At 37.8% G+C, this 14,910-nt stretch overlaps 1 protein-coding gene across 1 annotated transcript in view; it reads left to right on the forward strand.

Moving 5' to 3' along the window:
- Window positions 1-14,910, forward strand: part of RNF180 (ring finger protein 180) — a 242,894-nt gene that overhangs the window by 160,493 nt on the left and 67,491 nt on the right. Inside the window, exon 5 of the mRNA XM_006875291.1 lies at window positions 3,609-3,825. Within this exon, the coding sequence (XP_006875353.1) occupies window positions 3,609-3,825 (217 nt within the window). The remainder of the gene's footprint in view (window positions 1-3,608; window positions 3,826-14,910) is intronic.

Raw genomic sequence — 14,910 nt, forward strand, 5'->3', positions numbered from 1 at the left:
AAGTCTGAGAGATGAGTAGTCCCAGTGTGACACTGAAGGATAATGCACTGGACTGCAAGGTCAGTTTGAGCTGCAAGGTAGATGGTTCAAACTTACCAGTCGCTCCTTAGAAACCCTATGTAGAGTTGCTATGAGTCCGAACCGACTCAATGGCACTTAGCAACAACAAGGAGAGATGAAGTCTGTTCTTTGTGGTTTCCAAGGAGCAGCCTGGTTGTACTTCGTCCAAGACAGATTTGTTTGTTCTTTTGGAAGTCCATGATACTTTTTAAAATTGTCTCCAACACCAAAACTCAATGCATCAGTTTTTCTGTGGTCTTCCTTTGTTGTTGTTGTTAAGTGCCGTCGAATCGGTTCCGACCCATAGCGACCCTGTACAGGGTTTCCGGGGGTGTATACTCATTGTCAAACTTTCATATGCATATGAGGCTATTGAAAATATCATGGTTTTGGTCAGGCATACTTTACACTTCAAACTGATATCTTTTCCTTTCAGCATTTTAAAGAGGTCTTGTGCAGCAGATTTGCCCAATATAGTATATCGTTTGATTTCTTCACTGCTGCTTCCATGAGTGTTGATGGTGGATACAAGTAGAATTAAGTCTTTAGAGATATGGAAATACATCTTGAGAAGTTGACATATGAAGCTAAGATATTAAAGGTGAAGAACAGTTAGCCATATGTAGAAAATGGTGTATCAAATAACTTATAATGAAGTTTATTATAGGAAAATACATATAACGTGAAAATTGTGATTTTAGATATTTTCAAACATGCATTGCACTGGGCAAATCTGATGCTACTACTGCTGGGGAAAGAAGAAAGTGTTACAAAGCAAACATATCACTTTGAAAAGAAAGGTGTGCCTAACTCAAGCCATAGTATTTTCATTTGCCTCATATGCATGCATAAGTTGGACAATGTATAAGGAAGACTGAAGAAGAATTAATGCATTTGAATTATGGTTTGGTGAAGAATATTGAAAGTACCATGGACTGCTAGAAGAACAAACAACGATTTATTGGAAGAAGAACAGCCAGAATTCTCCTTAGAAAGAAGGATGGCAAGACTTTCTCTCTCTCACTTTGGACATGTTACCAGGAGGGACTAAGCCCTAAAGAAAGACATCATACTTGATAAAAGAAGGTCAGCTAAAAAGAGGAAAGCAATCAGCGAGATGGACTGGATACAGCAGTGTGCTAAGGGGAAGTGAGGGAAAAACAGCAATGAAGCTGCGAGCAAAGTCCTATGATGTTCAGTAGACTCTTGTGAACCCAGGTGGAGACCTGGTTGGCCAGCAGTGTGGCAAGATCTGGGGACTCTTGGGCCCAGAATCAGTAACATAACCACTGAAGACTAGAGTGGAGAGTGAAGCATCCAGCCAATAAGAAGAGAGGGCATATGCACAAGAACTCCCACACTTGCAGATAATGCCCACTTGACCTGGCTTCAATGACCGGATGATCAGAGCTCAACAAGAAGAAAAAAGAAGAGGAAAAAAAGAGTAATCTGATACAATTTCATGAACTTGACCTACAGCAGTAGCTCAAAAGAGCGAACAAATCGTTACAGCAAGGATCATTCCTACCTCCTCTGTACATAGAGCAAACAGGGATGGGCAACTTGGACATTGGCTACCCAAAATGGGGGGATACAAAGGCAAGAAGTGACTAGCTTACAAGCTTTCAATAGGAAGCTTAGATCCAGAGGGCCGTCAGGAAGGTAAAATCTCCACTGACTAGTATCTAATCAGTCTGTGCAAGGCTAATGAAAAGAGATGCAGATAGGTGTCTTGTGATACAATAGTGAATAATTGTTATCAGGATTGATTGTGAGGGTTGGAAATGTAGATGTTTTGTAGCAAGAGGCAGGGAGTGATTGAGTTTTCAGTCTAGGAGCGGAGGTCCCTGGGACCGTCAAGGGAGAAGAGCGGAGAGAGGGACCCTACCCAGAGGAGCAGTGACGCCAGAGATGGAGGCAGAGGTGATGACGCTGAGAGATGGAGTGTCTGGGGACTTTAGACCCAGAGAGGGAGAGGGGCTGTGTGCTGATGACCGGGGGGCAGGCTTGCAGGGTATACCCTGTGGTTGGTTGATGATGCATGGTAGGGATTTTAACCACGGCAATGAAATGATATACAATAGGATGAATGTAAAACTAATATTCTCCCATGTAAACTATCACATAATTCACAATAAAACATTAATTTAAAAAAAGATTATGAAGCATTTGTTCTAAGAATAATAACCGGTGATGAATCATGGCTTTACCAGTACGATCCCTGAAGAAAAAGCACAATCAAAGCAATGGCTACCAAGAGATGGAAGTGGTCTTGTAAAAGCAAATGTACACTGGTCAGGAACAAAACTCTTGGAAATCATTTTTTGGGGTATTCAAGGCATTTTTCTTGTTGACTTCTGGAGTACTAAATAATGATAACATCTATTTAGTATGAGAGTGTTTTGAGAAAGTTAGCCAAGCATTAGCAGAAAAATTCCCAGGAAAAGTTTCACCAGAGAGTCCTTACACACTGCAACAATGATTTTGGAAAAAGAAGAGGAGGAAGAAGTATGAGAAAGGAAGTATAAGATGGAAGAGGTGGACTGCTACTGACCTTTATTCAGTCCTTAGTATGTGCCAGGGCCTTATGTGGAATATCTCATTTATCCCTTACAGCAACTTCACAGTGATGGGTATTGAGACTAGAAATTCTGGTGACAGACCTTTTGCTTCCAACTTCTGAGCTACCTCTTCACTAACTACTTCTCTCTGAATAGTCTCTTTTTAATTATTCTATTTTCTGTAAGTGTGAAGATGGCCTTTTACCCAGCTAGGAATTTAATCCAGAATTACTGCAAGTTTCTTTACCGTGTCCCTATCCTGACATAATTTTAAGTTTTATCCTTTTCTCAACTTTCAGGTCCAGAAATGTGTAAAATGTCAGAGGATGCTTCTGTATGAGGGTCTTCTAAAAATTCATAGAAATTTTCCTTTTTTTCCCTCGTTCCATTTTTTCATGAAGTTTTTGAAGCCTCCTTGTACTGTTTGAGGATGAAATATGATATCTTCCTGCTGTCACTTTTCTTTAGATATGGGTGCCTTATAACAATCAGCTGATTTGCTGTGCTTGGGGTGGGGTGGGAAATATGTCATCCTGGCATCAGATTTCTTAATAGTTATTTAACTAACATTAGTGGTTATTGTTGTTGTTAACTGCCGTTGAGTCAGTACTGACTCATAACAGCCCTATATAAGATTTCCAAGGAGCAGCTGGTTAGTTTGAACTATCAACCTTGTGGTTAACAGACTAGTGCTTATGCTACAGTGCTATACCAGGACTCAACAATATTATGTGTAGATATATTTTATAATTTAGTATTATAGATAAATGCTAAAAATAAAAATTAGTCCTGGGTTTCATGTATGTTTTTAGTTTCTTCTTAAATTGCAGGAATACAATTCTGTCCCTTTGAATATATCACAGAAACTCACATGGTTTTCATAAATATTTTCATTCATTTTAACAAAATATAGAGTCAACCATTCTTTTCCAAGAAAACCAATCTCATGCTGAAATTTTAAAAAATTCCTTTGCTTTTGTTTTTCAGACTTTGAATAATGAGATGAGTACAAATGATGACAGTGAAGAAAAGGAAAGTTACATCTGCGCAGTGTGTCTGGATGTTTATTTCAACCCTTATATGTGTTACCCTTGCCACCACATCTTCTGCGAGCCCTGCTTAAGGACTCTTGCCAAAGACAATCCTGCAAGCACTCCTTGCCCTTTGTGTCGAACAATTATTTCTAGAGTCTTTTTCCAGACAGGTAATTATTCTTTTTCATTAACTTGATTGCCTGATTATTTTAAAGATCGCTTTATTCTATTTCAAAAGGTACTTTATAAATTATTATGAAAATTATATGCAGCATACTTTGCTAGTCTTGAGAACTTGTATACATACTTGTTATTACGATTGCAAAAAAAGTGTGCTGATCCTTATTCATTTTAACTGAGCCATCTTGATTATTTAAATATTTCCTTTAAGTGCTTAAAACATTTTCTTTCTCTGGATTATTTTGGTTTATACTTCATAATTTTTTTTTTAATTTTGTTTAAATAAGAGAGATTATGACAAAATAAGACTAGTTACTCTTTGCTGACCATTTTACATTAATATTACAACAAAGATTAACCACTACATTAACAGAAGTTTTTCGTTGGATATAGTCCACCTCTTATCAGTCAGTTTGTTGTACTGTGGTGACTTGTGAGTTGCTCCGATTTTGGAAGTTATGCCATGGGTATTTTAAATACCATCAGGATCACCCATGGTAGACAGGTTTCAGATGAGCTTCCAGACAAAGACAGTCTAGGAAGAAGGAATGACGAACTACTTCTGAATATTTAGTTACTGAAAACCTGTGAATAACAGAGAAACACTGTCAACTATAGTGCCAGAAAATGAGCCCCTCAGGTTGGAAGACACGCAAAATGTGACTGGAGAAGAGATGCCTCATCAAAGTAGAGTGGACCGTGAAGATGCAAATGGAGTAAATCCTGTGGGAGTAAAGCCCTCAGGACCTTCATTTGCTGATGGGGCACAACTCAAAATGAAAAGAAACAGCTGTATACATGCATTAATAATCAGAACATGAAGTATGAATCTAGGAAAATTTGAAATTGTCAAAAATGAAATGGAACACATAAACATCAGTATCTTAGGCATTAGTGAGCTGAAATTCACAGGTATTGGCCATTTTGAATATGACAACTGCATGGTTTACTACGCCGGAAATGACAAATTGAAGAAGAATGGTGGTGCATTCATTGTCAAAAATAACATATCAAGATCAGTCATGAAATACAACGTTGTCTGTATTAGGATAATATTCATGCACCTACAGGAAAGACCAGTTAAAACCACTATTATTCAAATTTACGCAACAACCTCCAAAAGCCAGTGAGGATGAAACAAAAGAATTCTACTAACTACTTCAATCTGAAATTGACCAAACATGCAATCAAGATGTATTGATCATTACTGGTGATTGGAATGCAAAGGTTGGGCACAAAGAGGAAGGATCAGTAGTTGGAAAATATGGCGTTGGTGATGGAAATGATGCTGGAGATCTCATGATAATATTTTGCAAAATCAATGATTTGTTCATTTCAAATACCTTCTTTAGAAGCAGAAGAGATGATTATACAAATGGACCTTACCAGATGGAATGCACAGAAATCAAATTGACTACATTTGCTGAAAGAGATGATGGAAAAACTCCATACCATCAGTCAAAACAAGGCCAGGGGCAGACTGTGGTACAGACCATCAATTGCTCATAATCAAATTCAGACTGAAGCTGAAGAAAATGAAAACAAGTCCACAAGAGCCAAAATATGACCTTTAATATGTCCTGCCTGAATTTAGAAATCATTTGAAGAACAGATTTGTACATTAAACACTAAAGACCAAAGACCAGAAGAGTTGTGGAATGACATCAAGAACATAATACAAGACGAAAGCAAATCATCCATCATTAAGAAAACAAGAGAGAAGGAAAAGGTCAAAATGGATGTCAGAAGAGACACTGAAACTTGCTCTCCAGCATAGAGATGTAAACCAAATGGAAGAAATGAGGAGGCACAACAGCTGAATAGAAAGTTTTAAAGATCAGCTCAAAGATAAAGTCAAATATTACAGCAAAATGTGCAAAGATTTGGAGTCTGAAAACCAAAAAGGAAGAACACACTAAGCATTTCTCAAGCTGGGGGAACTGAAGAAAAAATTCAAACCTCGATTTTCGTTATTGAAGGATTCCTAGGCAAATTATTAAATGATGTAAAAAGCATCAAAAGAAGTTGGAAGGAATACACAGAATCACTGTACTAAAAGGAAATGGTTGATGTTCACCTGTTTCAAGAGGTAGAATATGATCAAGAGCCAATGATACTGAAGGAGGAAGTCCAAGGTGCATTGAAGGAATTGGCAAGAACAAGGCAGGAATCAATGGAATCAAATTTGAAATCTTTCAAGAAAGTGAGACGACACAGGATGTACTCACTCATCTATGCCAAGAAATCTGGAAGACAGCTATCTGGCCGACTGATTGGAAGAGATCCATATTTGTGCCCATTCCAAACAGAGGTGACCCAAGGAATGAAGATATCATTGAACAATATCTTTGATATCCCATGTAAGTAAAGTTTTAATAAAGGTAATAAAGAAACAGCTACATGCGTACATTGACGGAGAACATGCAGAGGGTCAAGCTGGATTCAGAATGAGGGATATCATTGCTGACATCAGATGGATCTTGGCTGTAAGCAGCGAATACCAGAAAGATGTTTACCTGTGCTTTATTGACTACACAAAGAGTTTTGATTGTGTGGATCATGACAAGCTATGGACAACATTGCAAAGTATGAGTATTCCAGAACACTTAATTGTGCTCATGAGGAATCTGTACCTGGACCAAGAAGCAGTTGTTCAAACAGAACATGCAACACTGAATGGTTTAAAATTAATAAGGGTGTGTGACCGGGTGTATTCTTTCACCATACTTATTCAACCTGTATGCTGAGCAAATAATCTGAGAAGCTGAATTATATGAAGAAATACGTGGCATCAGGGTTGGGGGAAGACTCATTAACAACCTGCGATATGCATATGATACAACCTTGCTTGCTGAAAGGGAAGAGGACTTAAAATACTTACTGATGAAGATCAAAGAGCACAGTCTTTGTTATGAATTGCATCTCAATGTAAAGAATACAAAAATCCTCACCACTGGACCAATAAACAATATTCTTACCAACAGAGAAAAGATTGAAGGTTGTCAAGAACTTCATTTTCCTTGGATCAGCTGTCAACACTCATGGAAGCAGCAGTCAAGAGATCAGACGACGTATTGCATTAGGCAAATCTGCTGCACATGAACTTTTTAAAGTGTAGAAGAGCAAAGATGTCAGCTTGAGGACTAATGTGCGCCTGACCCAAGCCATGGTATTGTCAGTAACCTCATATAGATGTGAAAGCTGGACAGTGAATAAGGAAAACTGTGGAAGAATTGATGCCTTTGAATTATGGTGTTAGAGGAGAATACTCAAAGTGCCATGGGCTGCCAAAAGAACCAATAGATCTGTTTTGGAAGAAGTGCAGCCAGAGTGCTCCTTAGATGCCAAGTTGGCCAAGCTTCATCTCTCATACTTTGGACATATTGTCAGGAGGGAACAGTCTCTGGAGAAGGATATCATGCTTGGTAAGATGGAGGCTCAGAGAAAGAGAGGAAGACCCCCAATGAGATGGTTTGGCCAGGTGACAGCATCGATGGACTCAAATGTGGCAACAGTAGTGAGGTTGGCCCAGGATCGGGCAGTATTTTGTTCTGCTTTGTATAAGGTCACTATGGGTTGGTACCGACTCAATGGCACCTAACAACAACAACAACTTCACACAGGGATCTCTGTAGCATAGTGGTTACGAATTGGACTGCTAATCTCAAGGTCAGCAGTTCGAAACTACCAGTGGTTCCGCGGGAGAAAGAGGAGGCTTTCTGCTCCCATAAAGATTTACAGCCTCGGACACCCTATTCAGGATTGCTATGGCTTGGAATCGACTCAATGGCACTTAACAACAACAATTTCAAACACAGTTTTGTTCGTTTTTCTGGCAGTTCAGGGTACAACACATTTTCTTTGCCAGCACCATAATTCACATGTATCCGTTATTCTCTGTTCTTTCCTAGTCACTCTCCAGCTTTCATGTGAATATGAGGTGATTGAAAATACTCTTGAGTCTGTGATAGATGCACCTTAGTCTTCAAAGTGACATCTTGGCTTTTTAACACTGAAGAGGTCTTTTGCAGCAGATTTGTTCAGTGTAGTAGTACATCGTTTGGTTTCTTGACTACTGCTTCCATGGCCTTTAATTGTGGATTCAAGTAAAATGAAGTCCTTGCAGTTTCAATCTCTTCTCCATTTATTGTGATATTGTTAATTGACCAAGTTGTGAGGATTTGTGTTTTCTTTATGAAGAGGTTTAATCTATATTGAAGACTGTAGTCTGTGATCTACTGAGTTTTAAGTGCTTCAAGCCTTTTTGGCTTTGTTGTTGTTGTTAAGTGCTGCCCAGTCAGTTACAACTCATAGCAACCCTATATAGAGTTTCCGAAGAGTGACTGGTGAATTTGACCCGCTGCCCTTGTGGTTCAAACCAACTTTACAGTCCAGCACATTAACGCACAGCACCACACTAGGACTCCATTATTTGTTGTTATGTGCCATGGAGTCAGTTCCAACTCATAGCAACCCTGTACAGGGTTTCCGAGAAGTAGACCATATAATTGTCTAATTCAAAAATGACTAATACCATTAAGTTTTCACTAAATCAATATTAGTTTTCTAGCATTCCATTTCTGATAACTTCCAGCTGTCTTTGATTAATATTTCATAAATGTCACAGTCCAATTACAAATGGATGTTTGAAGCTCTTTTGAGTCTTGCTACATCAGCAAATGAAGGTCTCAAAGTATTACTCCGTTAATGTAATTAATGTCAGCTGTACTTTGAGCAATCAGATAGTGTTCTGCTGCTGTCCACAAGGTTTTTACTTGCCAATTTTTTTTTCAAAAGCAGATTCTCAGGTTCTTCTTCCTAGTGTGTTTTAGTCTAGAAGGTCTGATAAAAACCTGTTCAGCATGGGTTACCTTGCTGGTATTTGATATGCCAATGACAGCTTCCAGCATCATTGCAACTTTCAAGCCACCACAGCCCAATAAACTGGCAGACAGGACTAGTCTCTTCAATAATTCCTGTGAGGACAGATGGAAAGCCAAGTGCAAAAGAATGACGTTGGACCCTTACCTCATACCATGAAAATTAACTCAAAATGGATCAATGACCTAAATATAAAAACTAAAGCCACCAAACTGATAGAATAAAACATAGGGGTAATGTTTGAAGGTTTGATTTAGACAATGGAGTCTTATATATGACAACAAAAGCACAAGCAGCAAAACAGAAAATAGATGAATTGGACATAACCAAAATGAAAATTTTGTACATCCAAGGACTTCATTAACAAAGAAAACAGACAACTAATAGAGTGTGGGGAAAAAAAAATTGCTAGGTTTTATTTCCAGAATATATAAAGAATTTTTACATTTCAATCCAATTGAAACAACCAAAAAAGAAATAGCCCAATTAAAAATATCCAAAAGACTTAAGTAGATATTTCTCAAAGGATGAACAATAAGTGTGTGAAAAGATGCTCAGTGTCTTTAGTCATGGTTGTTGTTGGCTCTCATTGACTCAGTCTCTACTCATAGCAACCTCATGTGATAGCGAATTACAAAAGTTTTCTTGGTTGGAATGTTTACTGAAGCAGATAGATCAGGCTTTGCGCCTCAGAGCTACTGGATGGGTTCAAACCACCGAACTTTTGGTCAGCAGCCAAGTGCTTAACCACTGTGCCACCAGAGATCCTCCATTAGTGATTAAAATTCATTGCTGATACATAGATTCTGACTCATTGCCACCTCTAGGGCAGCGTAGAACTGCACCGTTGGGTTTCTGAGGCTGTAAATCTTTAAGGAAGCATATTGCTTCATCTTTTTCCCATTGTTGCAGCTGGTGAGTTCCAACCACTGACTTTGAATTAGCAGCCCAACACTTAACCAACTATATCAACAGCGCTCTTTCCATTAGTCATTAGGGAAACACAAATCAAAACCACAGTGAAGTACCACCTCACAACAAGTAGGATGGATATTACCAGAAAAATGGAAAATAGTAAGTATTGATAAGGAGATGAAGAAATTGGAACCCTCATACCTGCTGGTGGAAATCAAAGATGGTCCTGCCACTATGGAAGAGTTTAGCAGTTCCTCAAAAGATTATACATGCTCTTGTTGTTGTTAAGTGCTGTTGAGTCAGAAAGGCTGGTGAGTTTGAACCGCTGACCTTGCAGTTCAAACTGACCTTGTAGTCTAGTGCTTATCCTACAGCACCTCACCAACAATTCTACTCCTAGTTGACTTCATAGCAAGTACTCAGATATGTGAATACTTATTAATTTTATGTTGCAAAATTATTCATAATATCCAAAATATGGAAACAACCTAATTGCCCATCAACAAATGAATGTGTAAAAAAAATATAAATCCATACAGTGGAATATTACTCAGCCAAACAGAGAAATGAAGTTCGAATACCTGTTAAGACATAAATGAACCATGAAAACATTATACTCAGTGAAATAAGTCAGACACAAAAAGACAGATATTATATGTCCCCACTTTTATGAACTATCTAGAATTAGAATAGGCAAAAAGTATTTGTGGTTACTAGGGACTAGGAAAAAGAGAATGAAAATTATTGCTGAAGGGTTACTGAGTTGCTGTTTGGTGTGATGTGTAACTTTGAAAATGGACAGTGGTAATAATGGTAGCTAACAAGGTTAATGTAAGTGTTGTTGTTGTTGTTAGGTGCCACTGCATCAACTCTGATGCATAGCAACCCTATGCATAACAGAAGGAAACACACTGCCCTATCCTGCGCCATCCTCACAATTGCTGTTATGTTTGAACCCATTGTTGCTGTCATAGTGGCAATCCATGTCACTGAAGGTCTTCCTCTTTTTCACTGACCCTGTACCAAGCATATCCTTCTTCAGGGGCTAGTCCGCAAAAGATTGAGAGAGGAAATCTTGCTATCCTAGCTTCTAAGGAGCATCTGGCTGTCCTTCTTCCAAGATAAATTTGTTTGTCCCTCTGACAGTCCATGGTAATTACAATATTCTTCTCCAATACCATAATTAAAATGCATCAATTAGTCTTCCTTCTTCATTGTCCAACTTTTATAGATGTATGATGCTATTGAAAATACCATGGCTTTGTCCGGGTGCACCTTAACTTTCAAAGTGACAGCTTTGCTTTTTACCACATTAAAGAGGACTTTTGCAGCAGATTTGCCTATGCAATATGTCATTTGATTTCTTAACTCCTGCTTCCATGAGTGTTGATTGTGATCCAAGCAAAATGAAGTCTTTGACAACTTCAATCTTTTCTCAATTTATCATGGTCTGACTTATTGATTCAGTTGTGAGGATTTTTAATTTCTTTACATTGAAATGCAATCCATACTGAAGGCTGTAGTCTTTGATCTTCACCACTAGGTATTTTTAGTCCTTTTCACTTTCAACAAGCAAGGCTATATCATCTGCATACCACAGGTTAATGAGTCCTCCTCCAAGCCTAATGCTATGTTCTTCTTCATATAATCTAGCTTCTTGGATTATTTTTTTCAATATGCAGATTGAATAAGTATAGTGAATAGATACAACCCTAGTGCACACCTTTCCTGATTTTAAACCTTGTTCACTTCCAACGACTGCCTTTTGAACTGTGTACAGTTTCCTCATGAGCACTATTAAGTGTTCTGTAATATACATTCTTCCTAATGTTATCTAAAGTTTGCCATGATCCACATAGTCTAAGTCTTTGTATAATCAATAAAGCACAAATAAACCTCTTTCTGATGGTCACTGCTTTCAGCCAAAATACATTTGATATCAACAATGATGACCTTAGTTCCACATCCTCTTTTGAATCCAGCTTGTGTTTCTGGCAGCTCCTACTATTTCAACTATTATTTAATTATCTTCAGCAAAATTACTTATATGTGATATTGGTTAATGATTTCTGCATTGCCTTGGATTACCTTTCTTTTGTGTGGGCACAAATATAGATCTTTTCCAATTGGTAAAAAAAAAAAAAATTGTAAGCAGGTAGCTGTTTTCCATATTTCTCGGTGTAGACAAATGAACATCTGTACTGCTGCATGAAAGATAAGACAGTCTCTATGAGTTGGAAGTAACTCCATGGTACTTAACAATAGCAATAACATGTGCATGTGAAAGCTGGTCAATGAATAAGGAAGACTGGAGAAGAATTGATGCATTTGAATTAGGATTTTGGAGAAGGATATTGAAAGTAAGAATAAATAAATCTGTTCTGGAAGAAGTACAACTGGGTTGCTCCTTAGAAGCTACAATGACACGACTTCCTTTCTTATACTTTGGACAAGTTGTCAGAAAGGGTCAGTTCCTGGAGAAGGACACCATGTTTGATAAAGTGGAGGGTCACCAAAAAAGAGGAAGGCCCCCAATTGTATAAACTGGCACAATGGCAGCAATCATGGGCTAAAACATAACAGTTGTGAGGATGGCGCAAGATCGAGTATTGTTTCCATCTATTGGACATCTATATATTCACTCTAAGTTGGAACCAACTCAGTGGCACCTTAGCTAATGGTTTTACAATTTCTCATAAAATACCCTGAATCTTAGTCACCACTGCTTAAATGTAAGTCTTACAAGAAGAGCTTTGTTGTTGTTAGGTGCTGCCTAGTCAGTGCCAACTCATAGCAATCATGTGTATAACAGAGGAAAGCACTGCCTAGTCCTGTGCCATCCTCATAATTGTCCTTATGTTTGAACCCATTGCTGCAGCCACTATGTCAATCCATATTGTTGACAATCTTTCTCTTTTTCACTAACCGTCTACCAAACATGATGTCCTTCTCCAAGAGCTGATTATGCTTGATAACATGTCCAAAGTACTTGAGACTTTGGTCTTCATTATTAATTGTCCAGCTTACACAACCATAGGAAGAAATTGAAAATACCATGGCTTGGATCAAGTGCACCATAGTCCTCAGGTGAACAGATACAACCCTGATTCACACCTTTCCTGATTTAAAACCATATGTTGTTGTTAAGTGCCTACAAGTCAGTTTTATTTCATAGCAACCCTGGGTAGAATTTCCAAGGAGCAGCTGGGGAATTTGAACCGCCAGTCTTACAGTTCAAACTGACTTACGGTCCAGTACTTATCCTACAGTGCCATATCAGGACTTTAAAATCACATAGTATCCCCTTATTTTATTTTAACAACTATTTCTTGGTCTATGTACTGGTTCCACATAAGCACAATTAAGTGTTCTGAAATTCCCATTCTTCATAATATTATCCATTAATTGTTTTAATCCACACAATAGAAAGCTTTTGCTTAGTAAAACACAGGTAAACATGTTTCTGGTATTCTCTGTTTTCAGTCAAGATCCATCTGACCTTAGCAATTATATCCCTCATTCCATGCACTTGTCTGAATCAAGCCTGAATTTCTGGCAGTTGCCTGTCAATACATTACCACAACTATTTTTCAATTCTCTTCAGCAAAATTTTACTTGAATGTTCTATTTATGAAATTACTGTTGTTAAGTTTCATTGAGTAAGTTTCAACTCATGGAAACCCTGTATAAGGTTCCTGAGGCTTTAAATTGTTGTGAGATTAAAAAAAAAAACAAAAAAACACTCATCTTTCTCTCACAGAGCAGCTGGCAGGCTCAAACTGTGGAATTGTGGTTCACAGTCCAATGCTTATCATATGGAGCCACCATCCTCCCAGTGATACTTTATGATATTGTCGTATATTTTATGGAATTCTGTTGAATCACCTTTCTTTGAAATGAGCACAGACTGGATCTCTTCCAGTCAGTTGGCCAGGTAGCTGTCTTTGAAATGTCTTAGCATAGAGTAGTAAACAACTCCAGCACTGCATCCATTAGTTGAAACATTCCAATTTGTAGTCTGTTAATTCCTGGAACCTTGTTTTTCACCAGTACCTTTGATACAGCATGGACTTTTTCCTTAAATACCGTTGGTTCTTGATTATATGCTACCCCTTGAAATGGTTGAACATCAAACAGTTTGGGTTTTTTTGATACAGTGACTTTGGATATTTCTCCATCTTTTTTTGAAGTTTCCTGTATTGTTCAATATTTTACCCATGGAGCTTTCAGTATTTAATTTCCCTTTAATTCTTTCAGCTTGGAAAATGCTGAAAGTAAATGAATTTTAAGTCATTTGACAACTTGTCCCATTCTTTGTCTGCACGAATGATACAGAGCTGATGAGTCATTTTTAGCCAGATGATAGTGATGTGGCCATCTTATACTTAAGGTTCACAAGCAGCGATCACATTGACCTTTAATTAGACAGCTGTGTATTGCTACAGAAACCATGGTGGAGATAGCTAACATAAAAAAAAATTTTTTTAAATGTATTCAACACATAAAGGATGAAAAAGAGTCTGTAGCTATAACCACCATCATCATATTTAATGAGTATACAAATATTTAAAATACACTTTCTCTAATTTGTGTATTAAATTACTGATGTGTATAATATTAGATGAAGAGAGTTCCAGGTTTACCACATAACCTTCTTTGCCTAAACTAGTCTCTTTTTTTTGCATTATTTCTTTGCCATTAAATATAAATTATGTGAATCAGTTTTTGCTTTTAATTACTTATAAAGGAATCAGTCCAAGGCTGTAATTACAAACAAAATTAAGAACATTTAAGGAGGTGACTTGAGCAAAAGCTCAAAGTCTGAAATAGTATGGAAACTGATTTAAAGCTATTGGTGAAATAATTATGGAATTAAAGTACAAGGGGATAATTGATTGAAAGTCTAGTCTACTTCCTAGGTTAGTAATCAACTCTGTACTGGCCTCAGAAAATAATGTCTGCATTAAACACCCCTGCGTAGATAATACGCCACTGTGGGATAACGAACTGGATGGCAACTCACCAACTGCTCCTTGAAAACCCTATACAGGATTACTGTGAATCAGAACTGACTGGATGGTACATAACTTAAATCATGCTTTGATTTTCAAGTCAATGTAGTGGTTACGAATTGGGCTGCTAATCAGGTTGGAAGGCACTCAAAATGCAACTGGGGAAGAGCTGTCTCCTCAGAGTGGAGTTGACCGTAATGATGCAAATGGAGTAAAGCCCACAGAACCTTAATTTGCTGATGGGGCACAACTCAAAATGAAGAGAAA

This window comes from Chrysochloris asiatica, unplaced genomic scaffold (assembly GCF_000296735.1).
Source record: "Chrysochloris asiatica unplaced genomic scaffold, ChrAsi1.0 scaffold00318, whole genome shotgun sequence".
Lineage (NCBI taxonomy): Eukaryota > Metazoa > Chordata > Mammalia > Afrosoricida > Chrysochloridae > Chrysochloris > Chrysochloris asiatica.